Source organism: Jaculus jaculus, chromosome 8 (assembly GCF_020740685.1).
Source record: "Jaculus jaculus isolate mJacJac1 chromosome 8, mJacJac1.mat.Y.cur, whole genome shotgun sequence".
NCBI lineage: Eukaryota > Metazoa > Chordata > Mammalia > Rodentia > Dipodidae > Jaculus > Jaculus jaculus.
Genome location: NC_059109.1, coordinates 97,980,301 through 98,001,507, shown reverse-complemented (window position 1 = coordinate 98,001,507; position 21,207 = coordinate 97,980,301). Strand labels below are relative to the sequence as shown.

The 21,207-nt window shown below is 40.8% G+C and overlaps 1 protein-coding gene across 6 annotated transcripts in view; it reads left to right on the top strand.

Moving 5' to 3' along the window:
* Kif16b (kinesin family member 16B) overlaps positions 1–21,207 on the top strand; it is a 303,646-nt gene that overhangs the window by 36,632 nt on the left and 245,807 nt on the right. For all 6 annotated transcript variants that reach the window (XM_004661532.2, XM_045156259.1, XM_045156258.1 and 3 more), the window contains exons 2-7: positions 3,210–3,279; positions 5,839–5,952; positions 12,173–12,289; positions 14,497–14,594; positions 15,248–15,357; positions 20,775–20,917. In XM_004661532.2, the coding sequence (XP_004661589.2) occupies positions 3,210–3,279; positions 5,839–5,952; positions 12,173–12,289; positions 14,497–14,594; positions 15,248–15,357; positions 20,775–20,917 (652 nt within the window). The remainder of the gene's footprint in view (positions 1–3,209; positions 3,280–5,838; positions 5,953–12,172; positions 12,290–14,496; positions 14,595–15,247; positions 15,358–20,774; positions 20,918–21,207) is intronic.

Below are 21,207 nucleotides of genomic sequence, written 5' to 3'. Positions count from 1 at the left end.
GGCTTAGCGGTTAAGTGCTTGCCTGTGAAGCCTAAGGACCCCGGTTCAAGGCTTGGTTCCCCAGATCCCACGTTTAGCCAGATGCACAAGGGGGCGCACGCGTCTGGAGTTCGTTTGCAGGGGCTGGAAGCCCTGGTGCGCCCATTCTCTCCCTCTCCCTCTGTCTTTCTCTCTGTGTCTGTCCCTCTCAAATAAATAAATAAAAAATGAACAAAAAAAATATTAAAAAAAAAATTTTGTCATTGTTTCCCATGGACATGCCTGTAATGCCTATACTGCTATGTGGTTATCCTGAACTAGACATTATTGAGCAGGTGTGGGATATTTGTTTGATTCTTTCCCTTTATTTACCAGCTATAAACTAGTATTAAATAAAATAAAATCCTTTGATCCTCCAATGGGACTCTCTTAGTTTTTTTTTCCCCCTGAGGTAGGGTCTCAGTCTAGTTCAGGCTGACCTGGAATTCACTATGCAGTCTTGGGGTGGCCTTGAACTCACTGTGATTCTCCTGTGTCTGCCTCTCAAGTGCTGGGATTAAAGATGTGCGCTACCACACCTGGCTTTCTCTTAGTTTTTGCTGTTAAACTAAGATTTATTATGCTGGTTAAGCATATTCTTTGTGTTTCTGTTCCAGTTGTTATCTTTTGGTTCAAATTTCTCAACATTGGTCAGTGGCAAAGGATGTCTTGCAATATAGTGTCTGGCTTCTCCCATCACAAGGGCTCTGAGACCAAGGGGAGTCAAGGGAGAGAGGTGGTAAGACAGAAGTTAGTCTTTTGTCATGTGCCCCAATGTGCCTTTGGGCTGTTCATGTTCTAGTCATTGGAAGTGACTCAACAGGTTCAACCCACACCAATCAGAGGGATGAGAACACTGAAGTTCATCAGCTTGTTGCAGCTAGTGTCATAATCCTGTGAGAAGAAGGGGTAGATAATTATATTGAGATCCTTGTCTAAGAAGCCCTAAGTTCTTCTAATGGCAAATGATATTTAAGGCTACACTTTGCACATAAGAATCTGGATCTTAGCCAGGCGTGGTGGCGCATGCCTTGAATCCCAGCACTCTGGAGGAAGAGGTAGGAGGATTGCCATGAGTTCAAGGCCACCCTGAGACCAAATAGTGAATTCCAGGTCAGCCTGAGCTAGAGTGAGACCCTACCTAGAAAAACCATAATAATAATAATAATAATAATAATAATAATAATAATAATAATAATTTGGGACTTTTCAGTGGATAAAATTAGGTAGTACATATTGAGTATCCCTTCTAGAAATGCTTGTGACCAGAAGGGATTCAGAGTTCCAATTGTTTGAGGTGCTGAAATATTTGCATATACATACTAAGAAAGCTTATAGATGGGATCTGAAGCTAATCATGAAATTCACTTCTGTTTCATGTGCTCATAGTTTACTGATAAGTTCAAACAATATTTTACTATGATTGCATCTTTGCTGTGATCTGTCACGTGAAATCAAATGTAGAATTTGTCAATTGTGGCACTACGTCAGTTCTCTCAGTTTTGACTTTTGGGACATTTGACATTTTCAGGTTAGGGATGCTCAATCTATGGTGTTTCTTTCTTTTTCTTTTTTAAAACTTTAGGTAAAGTTAATGGTATTATTTCCCTTGAGAATCAGGGCTACAAAGTATTTGTAACATCGTCTGTAACATCGTCAATCATATGTTTGTGTCTCTTTTCAGTCACCCAGGGCCTACTGCTGGTGGCTCTCAGTGGTATGCATGTAATGACTCATGTATTATCTCACATTACACCCATAAAAATCTCAGAATAGCCACCAAAATATCAAAACTTTACTCTGCTGCCTTATGTAGTCTTTTTCCTCCATGAAGACAAACTGGGAGTAATCTCTGACTGTGTGGCACACAGTTTGATTCCTTGCTTGTTTTAAAAAATGATTTTTCATGTATAATGTTTATCATGCTCATGATTCATAGATCAGGTTATATTCAAGGAAATCTAGCTTCTCTACCTACCTCTTCCCCTTCTTTTTCCCTTTCTCCATAGGTAGCTTTTTGAAAAATACTTAGATTATCCTTTTGATTTCTATACATAAACAATTATTATTCTTTATAAGATGCTCTTTTGACATAAAATAGAGTTGTGCCCCCATAAACCCATGGTAGATTGAAACTATCCTTCATCAAGAATGCATTTTTCTTACTGCCTATTTTAGATACTGTACTGTATGGTGTATACCAGGGAATTTGGGTTGCTTGCTCTTGTGATTTCATGGCCTCTTGGGACCACAGCCTGCTGCCATTTCTCACTAGAGAGGGTTGAACATCTTATCCCTAGCCTGGTTAAAAGTAAAAATTCAAGATTCAAATTTCTGAATTGTATTCACTCTATCAAGTGGTCCGAAAGTTGAAAATCATACCAGGGAAGTATGGGACTGGTGGAACACTTGCACTCTATGCAATCTGATATCCCAGTGATCAGGCCATACTTAGAATCTTATAGAGATTGCCCTCATTCTTTTTTTAAATTTTCTGTCATGTTACTCTATTGGGATTTATGGTCCTTTTGGTTTTGTCTCATTTTCTTGAGACATGATCTCACTATGCATCCAAGACTGGCCTTGAGCTCATCATCTTCCTATCCCAACCACTAAGTCCTGGGATTATTGCATGTGTCACCTAATGTATGGAAACTGTACTTGTTGGGGTATTCTTACTGTTTATTTACTGCTTTGTGAGAAATACAATTCCTAGTGTGTATAACACTTGGCGAGAGGAGGGACAGTAACCTGCTTGCTTCTGAAAGCAGCTTGTCTTTGTGACCATTCCAGCTTTCATCTTTATTTTCACCGTAGAGAATGTGTAATGAAGTGTCTGTTTTATTTATTTATTTTTTCAACCTGTCAGGTAGGACTACCTTTTTCATGACACACAGTCCTTCATGGAATTTTATCATTTCATTTGCTGTCTTAAAGTTAAAAATTCCTCTATAATTTGATGGTGTGTGTGTGTGCACGCATGTGTGTGCATACTTTCTGATGGTGGTATTTTTTTTTTGTGTGTGTGTGTATCTCCATGTTTATAGTACTAGTGAGGATTCGGGAGCAATTCTGTCTGGGATTGCTCTTCAGAAGCCATTTAAAATCAAACCCTATATGTGACAAGTAAACAAAGCTGGTTTACTTCATGTACTTTTGTGTCCTAATTCATACTGTTACTTGTGTTTCAGGGAAAAGGACTTGGAAGCCAAGTTCATTATTCAAATGGAGAAAAGCAAAACAACAATCACAAACTTAAAGGCAAGTAGTGACCTGGCCCTGCTGCAGCTCTGGGAGCTGCTCGCTTGCTCCACGACACTGTGATGCAGATGAGCACATCCCCTGCCCCTTCTGCACCCTTCCTTTCTGGGTGTATCAACCATGTTGACTTGGCTGGGCTCAGTCTTGAAGCCAAGCATTGGTGTGATACTATTTGCTTTCCTGCCTATGTTTTCATATGCCCTGGAAGCCTGACCCAACCCACAGCTCCAGTCTGTGAGCACCTTAGTGTAGACCAGGTCTTGGTTCTATCCACTGTCTTAGTGGTGAGGTCTTAGCCTGGCAGTTGACTCTATTCTTGAAATACTGACAAAGCTTTCACCCTAGATTTCATTTGAATTCTTTTGGGACAGCATCTGGTATGGTCCAGGATGTCCTCAAACTTGCCATGCAGACAAGGATGGCTTAGAAATTTTGATCCTCCTCTCCTATTTCTTGAGTGCCAGGATTTTAGGTGTGTGCCACCACACTTGGTTTATGTTGTGCTTGGTATCACACCTAGGGCCTCGTGCTTGCTAGCAACTGAGCTACACCTCTAGCCCCTTATTTTTATTTTTATTTTAAAAAACTTTACCATTATTTATTAGAGATGGGGGGGAGAGAGAGAGAAGGAGGAAGGGAAGGATGGAGGGAGGGAGGGAGAGAGGGAGAGAGAGAGAGAGGGAGAAAGAGAAAGAGAAAGAGAAAGAAAAAGAAAGAAAGATAGGGAGTGAGAATGGGCATGCCAGGACCTCTGGCCACTGCAAATGAACTCCAGATGCATGCACCACCATTTGCATCTTGCTTATGTGGGATCTGGAGAATAGAACCTGGGTTAAGCTTAGGCTTCACAGGCATGCACCTTAACCACTAGGCCATCTTTCCAGCCCCTTATTTTGATTTTTAGTGGCAGTTACCATGAATTGTAATCATGGAAGAAGATCTGGTAACTGTTGTTATTAACTCAGGAGATAAAAGCTTAAAAAAACATCCCCACAAAATCTATTTTACTTTCTGGAAAAAAAAATAGAAAACCCCCAGTTTCCCCTGATAGCAAGTTCTTTCTTTTACATTTAACATATCCTGCTTGTTGGTTTGGTCAGCATACTTGTTAAGAACCTTGATTGCTTTGCACTCAAGGAGGAAACACCGGCAAAAAATGAATTATAAGGTGATCATGTACTTTCTTGGTGGAGTTCTTTTGTCCTTTGATATTTGTCGTCATCAGTTTAGAGTCTGGGTTTCCGGGCCTGCTGCTCCACAGCGAAGTACAGATTAGCCTCCAGTTCTTATCTAAGGGAAAGATTTCTATTAATCCTGGCCCAACGGAGTGGACACTCTGAGATCCCCTTTCAAAGTAGGGTCACTTGATCTCCAGTGACAGGAGTGACTGTCTTCCAGTGGCTGTGTCCTGTGCAATCTGATCAGCCTCCTTTAGGGCACTGATGTTCCTGTGCTCCAGGCATTCTCCATTTGGAATGTCTTTCTTTCTGCATGTTAGCACCGTCCTTGGCACAAGTGGCTACCCCTAGCCCCCCTCCTTTGGCCACCTCCTATCTGTCAGGCTTCTTTAGTCCCTGCCCATTTTATGACCTTGGCTACCTTTTCTTTACTGCGTGTATCCCTGTCTGCTCACAGAGCTTCTAAGGAATCCCCTTTAGTAACATAGTTACGGAATCTCTTTCCTTGATTACTCTGCTTTCTTTCATGTTTTACAGACACTTTCTTCTCTGACAATTGAGTGACCAGAATAGATGTCCAGAGTGTCAGATGAGGTTATGTTCTGGGTGGTATGACTACAGACTGCTCGTTTTTTTTTTTTTTTTAACATTTTGATATGCTTCTGTTTTAATTAACTCTTTAATAATTGGCTTTTAATATGTGGGTTATATTCAAATGTTCTGCTTTGGTTTTTGGGACACTTAGTTTTGGAGTTCACTTGCATTATATAGAGTGGCAGATAAAGGCATACAAAAACATCTGTGATAACCTCACAGTATAACGTGTCCTGGGAGAGTTTTCAGTGAGAAAAGAGAGAAATTACTTCTGGATGGGGTAGAGTAGCAAAGCTTCATGGGAAAAGAAACATCTTGTCTGCAGTTTTCAAGTGGCCACCACATTATGCAATTATGGTGGAGGCTAATCCCATCAGAACTGTATCTAGCACCGCTGGGGTTGTACAATGCCCAGCTCTCATGGACTTAAGTGGAGGAAACTAAAAATCATGAAAAAACAGAATTGGGCTAGACATTGTTTTCATATAACTGAATCTTAATAAAAAGGCAAGAGCAGTAGCCATTGGCCATAATACAGTTTGGGTATTTTTTTTTTTTAAGCTTTTATGTCCTGAGTTAATAACAGTTACCAGATCTTCTTCCATGATTACAATTCATTTATTCTTTAGGGAGGCCAGTGAAAATTAAATGCTAATTAGGGTGTACATATGACAAATGGTCATCATTTTTTATTTTTAGACACTGATTTTTTTTTCTTAATTTGGGCCACTTGCCGAATGATGCTACTCTATATTAATATTATTTTAAAAATTATGTCTTTCCCCAGATACCAGAAGGAGGGACTGGGGACTCGGGAAGGGAGCGGACGAAGACCTTCACCTATGATTTCTCTTTTTATTCTGCTGATGCTAGGAGTCCAGATTATGTTTCACAGGAGATGGTATGATGTGATCATTTCAAAATCGTGCTTAAAACCATTTGCTGGTTTTCTTCTATAAAATTGCATTTTTTTGACTTTGCTTTTAAAGTAACGTAGAACTTTTGGTTTAAACCTGAGAATTTAGTCCTCAAAAGGTTGATTATTATAATTTTTCACCTTTGAGTGTGGTGCTCATAAATTTAAATTTGTTTCCAAACTTGGACATAGCTGCTGTTTTGGAGGAGTGCCCCAAATACAATATCCAAGGGGAGATAGCATTTCTGTTTGGCCAAAACAAACAAACTAACTAAAAAGCCCAACAACGACAAAAACTCAGCCCTGAGTCTTGCTGTGATACAGAGTTTAAGAAATAAATATCAAACCCAAACACACTTCCCTTGTTTTTGTGGATCATTGTAAGTCTGAGAGGATTCTAAAAGTGTTCTGTAGAGAATCTTTGTAGAACCTAGACTGATGTTTGTATTTGTTCCAGTAACAGATATAGGTGTGCTGAAGACAGATGACAACAAACACAAGGGTGTCCCCCAGGAGATGAAGAAACCCATGGTGACATATCATAGGAGCAGAAGGACTAGTTTTGTGTTCTGGGTGCTAGAGCAGTGTGGGAGAGCATTGACATGGGTGGAAGAACATGGGCTTCATCACTGGGTCTCCCCCTGGCTTTTCTCAACAGCTTCTTTAGAAATACTGCTTCTAAGTGCTGGGCCTGGTAGCACATGTCTTTAATCCCAGCACTTGGGATGGAAGCAGAGGTAATAGGATCACCATTAGTTTAAGGCCACCCTGTGACTACATAGGGAATTCAAGGTCAGCCGAAGCTAGAGCAAGACCCTACCTTGAACAACAAACAAACAAATATACTGCTTCAGGTCTTCCTTCACGTGTTAAAATACATAGAAACACTTGTCCTTCTTGGCCTGGGTTGTCACCCATGCAACAGAACTTGAAAACATGAAAAAATAAATGAGTGCATCCTTGCAATCAGTGGCATTGCCTAGGAACCTAGCAACCCAGTGCTGGGATTGCAGGCCTGTGCTGCCACATCCTGCTCAGAATCAATCTCAATCTCATTCTCTCCCCACTTCAGTATATTTGGCAAGATCCCTAGTTATTTGCATGCATTTTAAAATGTGAGAAATATTTGGAAACGCTTAGTGTAGGAGCTTGACTTTCTGAGTGCAGTGAAGTTAGCAGTAAAGTAATTGTGTCCAGAAGGTGTGAACTCAAATATCAAGGGGAAATTTCATAGAGTAGTGATAGGAGGTAGGGTAGAGCCTGAGAGCCACCCAGAGAAAGGGGATACCTGTGTTATTGAGGGGCTGCCAGAGGAAGAGGAACCTTGTGAGCTTATATTGAAGTCAGATACTGACTGCTTGGTGTTCTATCTTGTTTAATCTTCACAAGAATCAAATGAGGTGAATTTTAACTCCCATATTTCTTTGCTAAGAGACACAGGGAGCTTAAATAATTTGCTCAAGATCATGGACTAATTGACTTTTAACAGTTGCAGAGTTGAGGCCTGAGCTGGTGGTGGAGAAGCTTTTTAAAGGCCCTGAGAATGTGGGAGAAAAGGAATATTGTGGGTAGAGGGCAGCTGGTTGCACCAAGAAATGAGAGTGAGCTAGTGAGGATGGCTTTGGTGTCCTTGTTGCTGGACTGTGAACACTGATACCAGTAGTCTAGAGGGGAGGTTACAGATGGTAGAACAAGGATTGATGCTCTTAGTGAAATAGAACAAATTACCAGAGGTGAGGGAACTTAAGAGAGGAACAGCTCATTGTAGTGTTGACCAGAATGTTTTAAGCACAGGATGAATGAGAAGTTTCGAAGGTATTCTTTTCTAACTTAATGAGCTTAACTTAATGTTCTGGGGGGATGGAGGAGTAGCATATTGTCTGACTGCCGCATCTGGCAAGGGGGTTACTTGTTGACCCAAAGAACTCATTTACAGATGGTGGTTACTTAACGGAGGCAGGTAACATTCCCTGAATGGCACACAAGTCAAGATGGGGAAGCAGAAACAAGTTCAGCTCTTCTGAGAGTTAAAAATAAATGCCTGGAGTTTAAAAATAGTTCTAGCATGTGGAAAGCTTTTCACCAACAGGAATAACTTTACTTGTTTAGGTGCATGCAGAGTCTGTCCCCAGGTGCTTCAGGCTTTCTGCTGAGATGTTATGTGGCACTACACAGCTACAGCAGCTACCATAATCCACACTAGTATTGTTTCATGTTAAAAGCCACCAGAGACACAGGAAAACAGCTATCTTTAAAATATTAAAGTGATCTTCCTTCACCCCAAATTTTAGCATCTCTTACCAAGAAGGCTTGAGTTTTAAATCTAGACTGACTTTTCAGGATGGAAAGTGAGCATACAGAATGAATGAATGACCATTGGGCTAGAGAGGTAGCTCAGGGGTTAAAGGCACTTATGGGTAAAATCTGCCTAGGTCCGATTCTCCAGTATCTCTGTAAAGCCAGGTGCATAAAGTGGCCCATGCATTTAGAGTTAGTTTGCAGTGGCAGGAGACACTGGTGCTCCCATACTCACTGTGTGTGTGTGTGTGTGTCCCTTTTACATGCAAATAAATACATAAAAAATATTTTTTTAAAAAAATGACCATAGGGACTGAAGAGATGGCTCATCAGTTAAAGTGCTTGCCTATATAGCCTTAAGGCCCAGGTTCAATTCCCCAATACCCACATAAAACCAGATGCACAAAGTGGCACATGTGTCTGAAGTTAATTTGCAGTGGCTAGAGGCCCTGGCACACCCATTGTCTGTCTGTCTTTCTTTCTCCCCCCCCATCTTTAATAAATAAGTAAAAATTTAAAAAATGACCATGGCTATTTATGGAAGTGATTATGTTGAATTGATAGCCTTATCCCTTCTGTAGACAGAGAATCATGCCAGCTAGCCTTCTTTCTTTTCTTTCTGTTTTAATCAGTTAAAGGTAAAAGTATATTGAGAAAAATATATCATGCCTATCAGTATAGTTTGAGTTTCCTTTGAGGTTAAAAATAAATAACAGGTAAGGCTAGTTTTTTTTAAAGAATTTAAGAAAATCAATGAGCAATTTAAATCCACAGTCTTGTAAATTAAAGACCATTAAATGAGGCCCAATTTTCTTAATTGCCCTTCACAACTCCAAAGGGAAGCTTTGATCTCATACAACCCTTCCTTAATTCAACCACTGGCAAAACTTGAAACCTAAAAAGTCTCCCAGTTGCCAAGCTGGATGGCAGAGTCTGTTTCTGCAGTGCCCTCTTGTGGGCCAGTCTCCTACCACCAGGCCCCAGGGATGCCTGTTTTAGGCTGGGTTTACATAAGCAGCAAGGCACACAGGGACAGCCTAGCCTGGGAGAGCATTAGTGAGGGTTTGGTGGTGCCTTCCCTTTCTGCTCTGTGTGATAGCTGTCTGTGATGGGAGCATAATAGGGTAGCCTGCTTCCTGGAAAGACCTCTGGAGGTGTGGACAATGTCTGCTTCTGTGGTCCCAGGCTGTCTGTGGAGGTTACTTTATGCTGAGACTGGACTGTGTCTGGTCTTGACCTCCAGACCTATATTTCTAGATCCATTCTGCCAACCTGTGCTCATCAGAAACTCCCTTGATGGGCTTTCTACTTTCTAATAGCTATTAAAAATTGGAGGCCTGTATGTTAGCCCTAGGGCAGAATTTTGTTATGGAAGCCTTTGAATTTGGTGTATTATTATTGTTGCTGCTATTATTATTACAACTACTATTTTTTTTTAAATTTATTTTGAGACAGGGTCTCACTCTAGTTCAGGCTGACCTGGAATTTATTTTAAGTCCCGGCTGACCTCAAACTCACAGTAATCTGTCTACCTCATGGGATTAAACATATGAGTCACTATGGCTGGCTTTTTTTTTTTTTAAATTTGGTTTTTGTTGTTTTGAGTTAAGGTCTCATGGTAGCCCAGGGATTTGGTTTAATTTTTCCCCAAACCATGAGAGATGCCCCTTATTTTATTGTCTGAGATGTTTGTGGAAGTTTTTCTATATCCACTCAAATCATAACAAAATGGTGTTTGTCTTTGGTTTAATCTGAGAGACCTGGGGAAATATTTAGAGTATTTACTCATACTTCATTTGCAGTGGTGAATATAAACTGGATCTCTGAGTCTCCTGGGATTCTGGCTTTTGCTTTGTGAAAGAAGTTTAGGGGAGAGTACTCTCAGCTAAGTGTTAGGGCCTCAGGTGAGTTTAGAAGAGGAGGACATGTAATGAGGGTCCAGTGCCAGCTCTGCCACTCACTGGCAAGGGCATATTAATTTGCATATTAATTCCTGCACCTCTACCCGTTCAACTTGGCCCTCTGAGTCCTTACAGTCATCCTCCTGTCCTGCCCTGCAAACTAATGCGTGAATATGTGAAAGTGCTCAGAAAGTGAGCTACTTGTCCATAGTTGCAGAAATCATCAGAATTTGATTATAAAATCAGAAAATATCAGTGTCTAAGTCTGAAATGGGTAAAATTTAACTCAGAGTCCATAGGTATGGGCAGTTATGAAAGTGACTCAATTGCAGTGATAGTTTTTAAATCTTTTCCATGACAAACACTAAGAAAGAAAGTTCAAACAAGATGGAGGGAAGATGGTGTCAGAAGAAAGCCCAAGCCTATTTGGTTGTATTCTTGTCTCATTCTTGAACAGCCACTGTGTTATCAGCAGGTTTTTTTTTTTGTTTGTGTGTTTTTTAATGTGGAGCCGGGATCATGATGGCCAAGTGTATCAATGTTGCAATCACATGGTGAGCTTTGCAATTTCCTCTAGTGGCTACCTAGACAAAAACCCAACCAAAAGCAGCTGATGTGAGGAAGTTATTTTAAGCTTATAGTCTCAAGGGGGAGTTTCATTACGGTAGAGCAGAGGCTGGGCATCATATCTTGTCACAACAGTTGGGAGGTCTTAGTAAGAGTGAGCTAACTTGTGAACATCCAGTGGGATTGGACTGGTAATCCTCCCAGTCCAGCCTAGTGACAAATCTCTCCAGCAGGGCTCCACCTTACAAATGCTACACTCACTGGCTGGAGGTTGAATATGAGGCTTAATCACAAACACATGAGGCTCTGGGGGGTGCATTTCCTATTTAAACCACCACACACCCTTAGACTCATGATTCACTGGACTCAGGCACCGGCCTGGCCAGTGAGACTCTTGAAAGATCCCTAGGTGATTCTTACAAGCTGTGTAAGCTATGGTCTGCTGCTTGGTGACAGTGCAGCTGGCATTCTGCTGAGCCGTCTGTGACTCCTCATTTTGGATTGGGGGCATCATCACTACAGGGGCTGCTGTGAGGTTGTTTGAGGCCCCCATTTTGGACTCTGGTCATCTTCCCCACTCACCTTTTCATAGCTCTGAACCTAAATGAGTTTTTCCTCTTACATATTTTCTGTTGCTGACATTCCTACTTTGTGAAGCATGGAGATGCTTGATGTGCCCTTAGTATGCTGGACATAGAGGACATGAGGCATCCGCAAACCTTGGGCTTACTTCTTCCCAGACCCAATATCTATGGTGACCTTCCTTCCATCTTGATTTTTCTCATTTACATCAGTTGTCTTCCTGAAGAATATGTGCTTCATTTTCTTTTACTCTCCAAGTGGAAGCTATGTGGCACGTGGGATAGAAACTCAGCCTGTTGTAGCTGTGATCCCTGCCCTCTCCATTCTGTGCAAGTATCCAAATGGGGGGGGGGGGGAGGAAAACAAAAAACATCTGTATCCTGTCATGAGGAAGACCAGCCATTCTAGCCTCAACTACCCCACTCATCCCTCAGCTGCACAAAACCTCCTGAGGCTTCCTGGCTACTATGACCTTTAGGTTTTGCATATTAATTTCTAGAAGCTCTGACAGAATAAATATATTATGCAATTCTGAATAGTAAGCCATCATGCATTGAAAGTCATCTTTGCTTCTACATGCAGTTGTCACTCTGCCACGTTTACATTTTTGTATTTTAGGGGTTGTTACCCTAAGTAGAAAAGAGGATGGCATTACTTTCTGCTTGCTTGGAAAGTTGAATTTTGATTCAAAGCTGGGCTGCATACATATTTTGTTGTGAAAAGTTCTGAGTGATTTATTTATCTGCTGTAATCCATAAAGATGAAAGTAGCATTCAAGAATATTATCAACACTGTGGGGCTTTTGTTAAAATTCATGGTAATTGTATCCTTTGTGTTTACTATTTTGGGCTTTTCAGGTCTTCAAAACCCTGGGCACAGATGTCGTGAAATCTGCATTTGAAGGTTACAATGCTTGCGTCTTTGCATATGGACAAACTGGATCTGGAAAGTCATACACTATGATGGGAAATTCTGTATGTTTACACTGCATGGGAAGAGATTTCTTATTATCTTTTTCTATACTCATAGCATTATCTCTCTCATCTACTCACTCTTCATGAACCTGCCTTTTCATGTTCTGATTATCCTTTAGTAATAAGATAAAACTCAGTAATAAGTTGAACTAAATTTCCTTTGAGAAATTTTAAATTAGAAATAGTTTTAAGTTTATAAGCATGAATAATGGATGCAAGTCCCAGTTCATTTTCTGCTTTTAAAGACCTTATAATCTTATCAAGAAAGTATGCAGGGCCCACAAGTAATTTATTCTCTTTTTCTGCCAACATAACAGTTTGAATAAAATTACCAAAGTCTGTTCTTTTTAAAATTATTCAGAACATTTTTCCACAAGAAAAATGTTAAAAGAAAAATCTCACTTTTTGATGGAGCTGTGTTATATAAATCTAGCAAATACATTAAAAAGTTTGAGCTCCAATAGTTCTTGTACAGTTTATATGATTTTAAACATAGTATATACAATTTAGTAAGTAATCTATATAAATTAATAAGCATTAATGATATGTTTGTCCACAAATATGGAGATGTATAACTCAGATGGAGACATGGCAGCACATTACCTATAATCCCAGTTATTCTGGATGCTGATGTAGGAGGATTACAAGTTTCAGGCCAACTTGAACAATTTAGGGACATTTAAGGATATATCGTCTTCAAACATACATAAACACACACACACACATGTACCCCCCACCCCTGCAAAAAACAAAACAAAACAAAACAATGGTAGGGATATAACTTAGTGGTAGAGCACCTGTATAGCATTTTCAAGGCTCTGGTTTGTGCCTCTAGAAACATCCACACACACCCCCTTGAAATGAGGAGTTAAGATTTCAACAGTGGTTGTGTATTTTATTTTTCTCATGTCGCATTGAAGCTTTGTTTAATTACTGCCAAGCCTGGGGTCTCTTCTACATGTAGAGGTGCCCGTACAGGCTTGAGGAGTCCCTGCTAGTAGGTACCATGTCATCAGTGTGCAAAGTTAGGTGGTCTACAGAAGGAGGGTCCTGAGGGAGAGTGGGTATTCCCTGAGACACTTTCAGTGGCTGGAACCTGGCTTCTCTAACCCAGGCCTTGCAGTCAGCCAGGCTGTGCAGCACCAGCACTGAGAGGCAGGGGAGAACAAAGGAGACAGACAAGCCAAGCCCCTCGAAAGTTTGCACTTGACTTTGATCATTGCTTCTCTTTCCTGCTTTCTTAATACGCTTTTGAAAAACAACAACAAAAAACTAAAGTGAAATTTGCAAGGTACTTCCTTAGAAGCAGTGTTATGTAAGTCATACATTTATGAAGCACTCCCAAATGACAAGTGCTGTTCTCTGACCTCATAGGTAAAGGTGGCTTTGGTTTCCTATTGTACTTAGTTTAAAGGTAGAACAAACCATGTGGGGCTAGGCTCAGCTTTCCTTGTTAAGAATATGTACTAATTGAATGGTACAAAGGAAAAGCATGTTTTAGAATAGTGGTGGTGGGTCTTGTGTTCTTTGGGTGAGGAGTTGAGGAGGTTGGAAGGGACTTGCCAACAATTGTGTGCTCTGAGATCTGAGTTTCCTAATGCAAATGTGTCACCTGATGCAGAGCATTGATCACAGTTTTGCAGGCTTGTTCATGCCAATGGATACTTCAGTAGTGACTATTCTACCCTCTTTGCATAGGGAATGGGTAGATTCAGATCTTCCCTTGCAGCAGGGCCCCTGTAGGGATTACTGTACCAAAAGGTGATATGTAGTCAAGGTTTTAAGGTGATCCTGCCCCAGCTTAAGTTTTAAACTGCTATCCTGAGGATACTAAGGATTTCTTAGTGCTTCTTTTCTTCCCAGTATGTAGTTCCCATACTTTGTCATTTAACTAGGTAGTTTTAACATTTACTCACAGCTCTCATCTGATTAATAGTTAGAGAATAAGTAGCTTTATCTTTGTAAGCCACGATTTAACTTACTACTAGATGATATTCACATGCTACCCAAGTGCCAGCACGTCAAAGTTAGAAGGCTACATCTTCTCATTTCAGATAAGCAAGTGGCTTATTTGATACCCTTAGTAGCATGGCTGGGGTGGGCCTGCAGGCTCCTAAAATTTAAGTCCATACCTGCAAAATTCATATTCAGTTGTCATTTGATTCTGTTTCAAACAACAGCTGTGACAGCCACCTTCTCCATTGCAGGGAGATTCTGGCTTAATCCCTCGGATCTGCGAAGGGCTCTTTAGTCGGATAAGTGAAACCACCAGATGGGATGAAGCATCTTTCCGGACAGAAGTCAGGTAAGGTTGTGGCCTGAGTGACACTTGGAGGGATACCGCTTAACTTGCATGGATATCTTGGGAGACTTACAGATTTCTAAGGAAGGAACCTGCCCTTTCCCTGCCTGTACTTATGAAAGTTGGGAATAAAACGGAGACCACTTGGGTACAATCTGTGTAAGAAATAACATAGTTTAGTAGGAAAGTATAGTATTCAGTCATCCCAGATGGAGTGAGCACCTTGACTTTTGGGTGTATGGAGTTGCTTGTCTTTCCTTCAGCTAAATAAGGTATACTCCTTGTGGAAGGGCCACTGTAACCTACACGTGACTCTGGGTGGTAGAAGCTCTTTTACCTCTTTAAGTTGCACCTGTGAGGGAGTGGACTGGCCAGGGTCATGAGGACAGTTGGGTGAATCTGCTGCTCATAGCCACTTGCCCTCCTGGTGGATTGTGGCTTTCGACAAGTTATTCAAAGTGCATGCTAGACCTTCTTTGCCTAATCCATAAATGGGATGATGGAAGTACCCATGTCTGGGCCATTGCAGGGACTCAGTGAACCATCCCCACATAAATTGCTCAGCACAGAAGTGTGCGCTACAATTGTTATGAGTCATTGTTACTGTTAACCTCTCAGTTCACTTTTCTGAATTACATTCTATTTAACATTTGTAGCTACTTAGAAATTTATAATGAACGTGTGAGAGATCTACTAAGGCGGAAGTCATCTAAAACCTTCAATTTGAGAGTCCGGGAACATCCAAAAGAAGGACCTTATGTTGAAGGTAAGAGTGAAATTTCATAGCCTTGAGCTTCTCTTGGTGTAAAAGTAGTGCTTTCAGAGGAAAAAAAAAATGTAGAATGAAGGTGAGATTTAAAATGTGTTTACTTTTGGAATTTTATTATGGTAAAAATGTCATGAGCTGTCACTATCCAATGTTCATTTTGTAAACTCATACATTACTAGGTGTTCACTGACTCTTGTCAGTTTCCTTTGGCATTAAGAACTCTCTGGAAATTGTTTTCCAATCTTCTGCCGCAAGATAAGCAATCTCAAACCTGTCTGTCTGTTTCAGTGGCATTTCATGGCATCCCTTGAATGACCCTAATGATAAGAGGCAGTAGAGAAGGGAAGGCATTCTCAGCATGCTTACCTGAGATCTCTTACAGTCTTCTCTGTGGTTCTCAACATCTGGGTTGTCACACTAACCGAAGCACAATCACTTGTGGGGAATGCCACAGGTAATGTGGGTCAGGCACTATTCCTTACCGATTATCTAAAACATAGGCTGGCTGTCCTTGTTACAAAGCTCATCTTGCTCTGGTGAAGGATATGAGTAATGACGAGCCTGTACTGATTGCCATGGAAATATACTTTCTATTTTATTAAATTTTTTTTTGCAAGAAAAGAGAGAGAGAGAGAGAGAGAGAGAGAGAGAGAGAGAGAGAGAGAGAGAATGAGAGAGAGAATATGAATGAGAATATGGGAGTACCAGGACATCTAGCCACTGCAAATGAACTGCAGATATTTACACTACTTTGTGCATCTGGCTTTACCTGGGTACTGGGGAATTGAACCCAGGTCATTAGGCTTTGCAGGCAAAGTCCTTAGCCACCAAGGCATTTCTCTAGCTCAGAAACACAACATTGCCCCTTCATGTGTTTTTCTTTCTTTTTAATTAATTAATTAATTATTTTCACAATTTTTATTAACATTTTCCATAATTATAAAAAATATCCCATGGTAATACCACCCCCCGCACTTTCCCCTTTGAAATTCCATTTTTCATCATATTACCTCCCCATCTCAATCATTGTACTTACATATATACAATACCAACCTATTAAGTACCATCCTCCCTTCCTTTCTCTTCCCTTTATGTCTCCCTTTTAACTTACTGGCCTCTGCTACTAAGTATTTTCCTTCTCACGCAAAAGCCCAATCATCTGTAGCTAGGATCCACGTATGAGGGAGAACATGTGGTGGCACTTGGCTTTCTAGGCCTGGGTTACCTCACTTAGTACAATCTTTTCCAGATCCATCCACTTTTCTGCAAATTTCATAACTTCATTTTTCTTTACCACTGAGTAGAACTCCATTGTATAAATGTGCCACATCTTCATTGTCCACTCATCAGTTGAGGGACATCTAGGCTGGTTCCATTTCCCAGCTATTATAAATTGATCCGCAATAAACATGTTTGAGCACGTACTTCTAAGGAAAGGAGATGAGTCCTTAGGATATATGCCTAGGAGTGCTATAGCTGGGTCATATGGAAGATCAATCTTTAGCTGTTTTAGGAACCTCCATACTGATTTCCACAACGGCTGGACCAGATTACATTCCCACCAGCAGTGTAGAAGGGTTCCTCTTTTTCCACATCCCCGCCAGCATTTATGATCATTTGTTTTCATGATGGTTGCCAATCTTACAGGAGTGAGATGGAATCTCAATGTAGTTTTACTCTGCATTTCCCTGATGACTAGTGATGTAGAACATCTTTTTAGATGTTTATATGCCATTTGTATTTTTTCCTTTGAGAATGCTCTATTTAGCTCCATAGCCCATTTTTTGTTTGGCTTGTTTGATTCCTTATTATTTAACTTTTTGAGTTCTTTGTATATCCTAGATATTAATCCTCTATCAGATATATAGCTGGCGAAGATTTTTTCCCATTCTTTAGGTTGCCTCTTTGCTTTTTTCATTGTGTCCTTTGCAATGCAAAATCTTTGTAATTTCATGAGGTCCCAGTGATTAATCTGTGGTTTTATTGCCTGAACAATTGGGGTTGTATTCAGAAAGTCTTTGCCAAGACCAGTACCTTCATGTGTTTTTCTTTGATGGCAAGAGAAGTAACTGGCATGGGCTTGAAGATTTCTCTTCTACCTGCATTTTAAACATTATTGAAGTCACTGGGTATACTAACAGGACTCCATCTGCATATTTTCTTTTTATTATTAACATATTTTGTAAGGATACATCATGTGCTGGTGCCCTCTTTTCCCTTATCTCTGCCCTCATTCCACTGGGGACTCTCCTCAGTGCAGTTTCAGGTATTACCTATAGGACTGTGGGTTATGCATTGTGGGAGCAGCAGTCAGTTATATTTTTGGTGGGGAGGGAATACCTCTAGGCATGATGTCTTAACCTGTGCCTCTTACAATCATTCTGCCCCTCTTCTACAAAATTCCCTGGCCATAGTAGGTGAGTTTTAAGTTTACTTCAGTGATGAGCTCTTAGGAACTTCTGGATCTCTGCTTTGTTAGCTGTTGAGTATCCTCAGGGTGTGTCTCCTTCACCCTGGCACTGACTGTCAGGTTCAGCATGGAAACAGCACTCTTGCTCATCTCCCCATTCCTCTGTGGTTTCAGCTGTGGCTTGGCTGAAGTCAATTGGCATTTTCTTAAGTTTATATTTGCATTTTTGCCTTCTTACCTCAAGGAAGGTGTACAGCTGAGTAGTTAAGTGGGAAGGGGGATTGAATTACTATTATTTTTAATAGGTTACATCAAATGTTAAAAACATCTAAAGTCTCTGTCTAGGAAGACACAGTCAAACAAGATAAAACATCTGGAATCTGTTGAACTTAGTACTTATGATTCCCAAAAGCTCTTAATATTTTTCACTTATTTGCAAGGAGAGAGAGAGAGAGAGAGAGAGAGAGAGAGAGAGAGAGAGAGAGAGCGCGCGCGCGCGCGCGCGCAGAGAAATGGGCATGTCAGGGCCTCCTGACACTTCAAATGAACTCCAGATGCATGTTCCACTTTGTGTGTTTGGCTGTATTTGTGGGTACTTGGGTACTGGCGAATGGAACCTGGATCATCAGGGTTTGTGAGCCAGTGCCATTAACTACAGAGCCATCTCCCCAGTCCAAGTTTTTAATGGATGTACTGTTCAAACATGGGGGAGCATGGATTATTAATATATATGGGAGGAAAATATAAAATTTCTTCTCAGATTTTAGAACATAATAATTGGTAAATCTGTCAGAGATTTACATGTTAAAGATGAAACAATGAGTGACATATCTGCATGTCACCATGGATTAGTATTTAACAAAAACTTGGAGGAAGGAAAGCTTTTAAAAAATTGGACATAAAGCTCAGAAACTAGCCAGATGTGGTGGCTCATGCTTTTAGTCTCAGCACTTGGGAGGCAGAGATGGGAGGATTGCTGTGAGAGAGTTTGAGGCCACCCTCAGACTCCATAGTGAATTCCAAGTTAGCCTTGGCTAGAGTGAGATCCTACCTCAAAAAAACCTAAAACCATAAAATCCTACCTCAAAAAACCAAAAACATAAAGCCCAAAACAAAATAAACCCCAGAAACCATATTGGAAACATTATTATATCTGGCAAATAGTTAAAAAAATTGAAAAATTAAACTCCATACTTAGCAGAAATGCTATAAAGTACAAAGCTTAACCAGAATGTGGAAAAATATCTTCCACATATTTTTCAGGTAGAGGGCTAATTTCCCTACCCTAGAAAAGGTAAGGTGTGAAGCTTACTAAAATGAGTCAAGACAGATCCAGCAACCACCTGGATACGGGACAAAGGAGATAACTATAGGTTGTTGATGGAAATAATGAATTTTGATTTATTTTTTGTGGTGCTAGGGATTGAACCCAGTTCTTCTTGCAAAGTAAGCAGGCATCTCACCGTTGAGTTACACTAAAAGCCCCAAAGAGGAAGTTTTGTTTATTTTTCTCTGGTGCCTGGGCTCTGATACCTGATACCGGGGACCTTGTTGGTGTGTGTACCAGGCATATGCTACCCCACAGATCCGTGCCACCATCCCAAGCTGTGGATGGTCTTTAACCCTTCTTAGCCTCTCATCACTGCAGAAGAGCAGAGTGTGCTTCCAGATGATGTTCATCACCCCTTCTGGCAGATGCAAATACGTCTCATAAGAAGGTGTTGGGAAAGGAAAGGGAGGCAAGCACTCTTTCTTCATTGCCCCTGTGGGGTGTAAATTATATTGCAAACAATTGTACAGTGTGAGTCAACATCTCAAATATCCTTTGGTTTAGCAGTTCTGCCTCCAAGAATTTATTCTGTGGAAGCATTTCCACACATTTGAAAAGACCTATGTACAAACTATTTTAACAGCGTTACTTGTAATTGGAGACAAAATGTAAACAGATGACTTGTTCTGCTGAGGAGACTGGTTAAATTGGTTATGGTCCAGGCATACAGTGAGTTCTCTGCAGCCTTAAAGAGCATGGGAAATCTCCTAACTATTACAGAATACGCTTTTCCGTGTGTTAAATAAAAGCAGGATGCTGTTATGATATGCTACTTTTAAAACACTTTTATTGTTTTGTGGTGCTGGGGATTGAATGCAGGGCCTCCCACATGCCAGGCACCAGCTGTACCACTGAGCTCCATCCCTAACCCAGTATGATATCATTTGTATGAAGGCAGAGAAAAGGTGAAATTTGTAATTATATGTGAATTGTTTCTGGAAAGGTGAGGAGAAACTTACAATATTAGTTAGCTGGGGAAGCGATAGAGGAACCCTACACACTATAACTTTTAACTTTGGAACCCTGTGAATCCTTTCTGCCCCCTCTTCCCACCTCTGCCAAAAACAGGGGGAGAAAAGAAATTTTAAAGTGTTTTCTTTATATTTTATTTATTTGAGAGAGAGTGAGAACAAGAGAGAGAGAGAGAGAGAGAAAGAGAGAGCGAAACAGACAGATAGAATAGGCACGTCTGGCCTCTAGCCACCACAGATGAACTCCAGACACATACACCACCTTGTGTATCTGGCTTTATGTGGGTACTGGAGAATCAAACCTGGGTCCTTTGGCTTTATAGGCTAGTTAGTTCCTTAACCACTAAGCCATCTCTCCAACCCCAATGTTACAAGTGTTTAAAAATGTTTTCAGATTTTGCATGGGGGTAGGGCTTTGGCATTTTTCTTTTTTGTGCTATGTTGGTAAGAGACTGATATTAGTAACTGGCTTTTTATCGTAGATGTTTTTTGTAGTATGCTTATCAGAAAACACCCCTGAGGCCCAGGGAGGTCCAGCTTGTCTAGCTCCTGAGTTAGTGTTACAGTCCAGCTCACTACAGAAATGGCTAAGATCTTTAAATAATTGCACAGATTTATAGTCATGCATTGTTGCTTAAAGGGTAGTTTCTTATTACCTTCACAAGGTAATCGGGGGGTTTCCACCCTTCCCCCATTGTCCTAGAGCTATCTAAGCATTTAGTACAGAATTACGGGGACGTGGAAGAACTTATGGATGCCGGCAATATCAACCGTACCACTGCAGCGACGGGGATGAACGATGTCAGCAGCAGGTCTCATGCCATCTTCACCATCAAGTTCACTCAGGTAAGGATGGCTGTGGGGTCAGGTGGCTCCATCCCCGCCATCTTCACTCACTGATTAACTCCAGCTGAGGACTGATCATAGTTGAACCAGGAGCAGCAGCAAGCAAAGGCGGCTGTCATTTCCTCGCTAATTAGAGTTGAACATGTGCTGTGTGCTGAGCTTCCTGGTGGTTCCAGTCACAGTGATTTTACGTGTCCTGATGCGTACCCTTAAGAAATATGTAGCAGGCTTCCACCTCATTCTAGGAATAAGAAAAAAACTTGCTCGGTACCTAATTAAGCAAAAGTTTT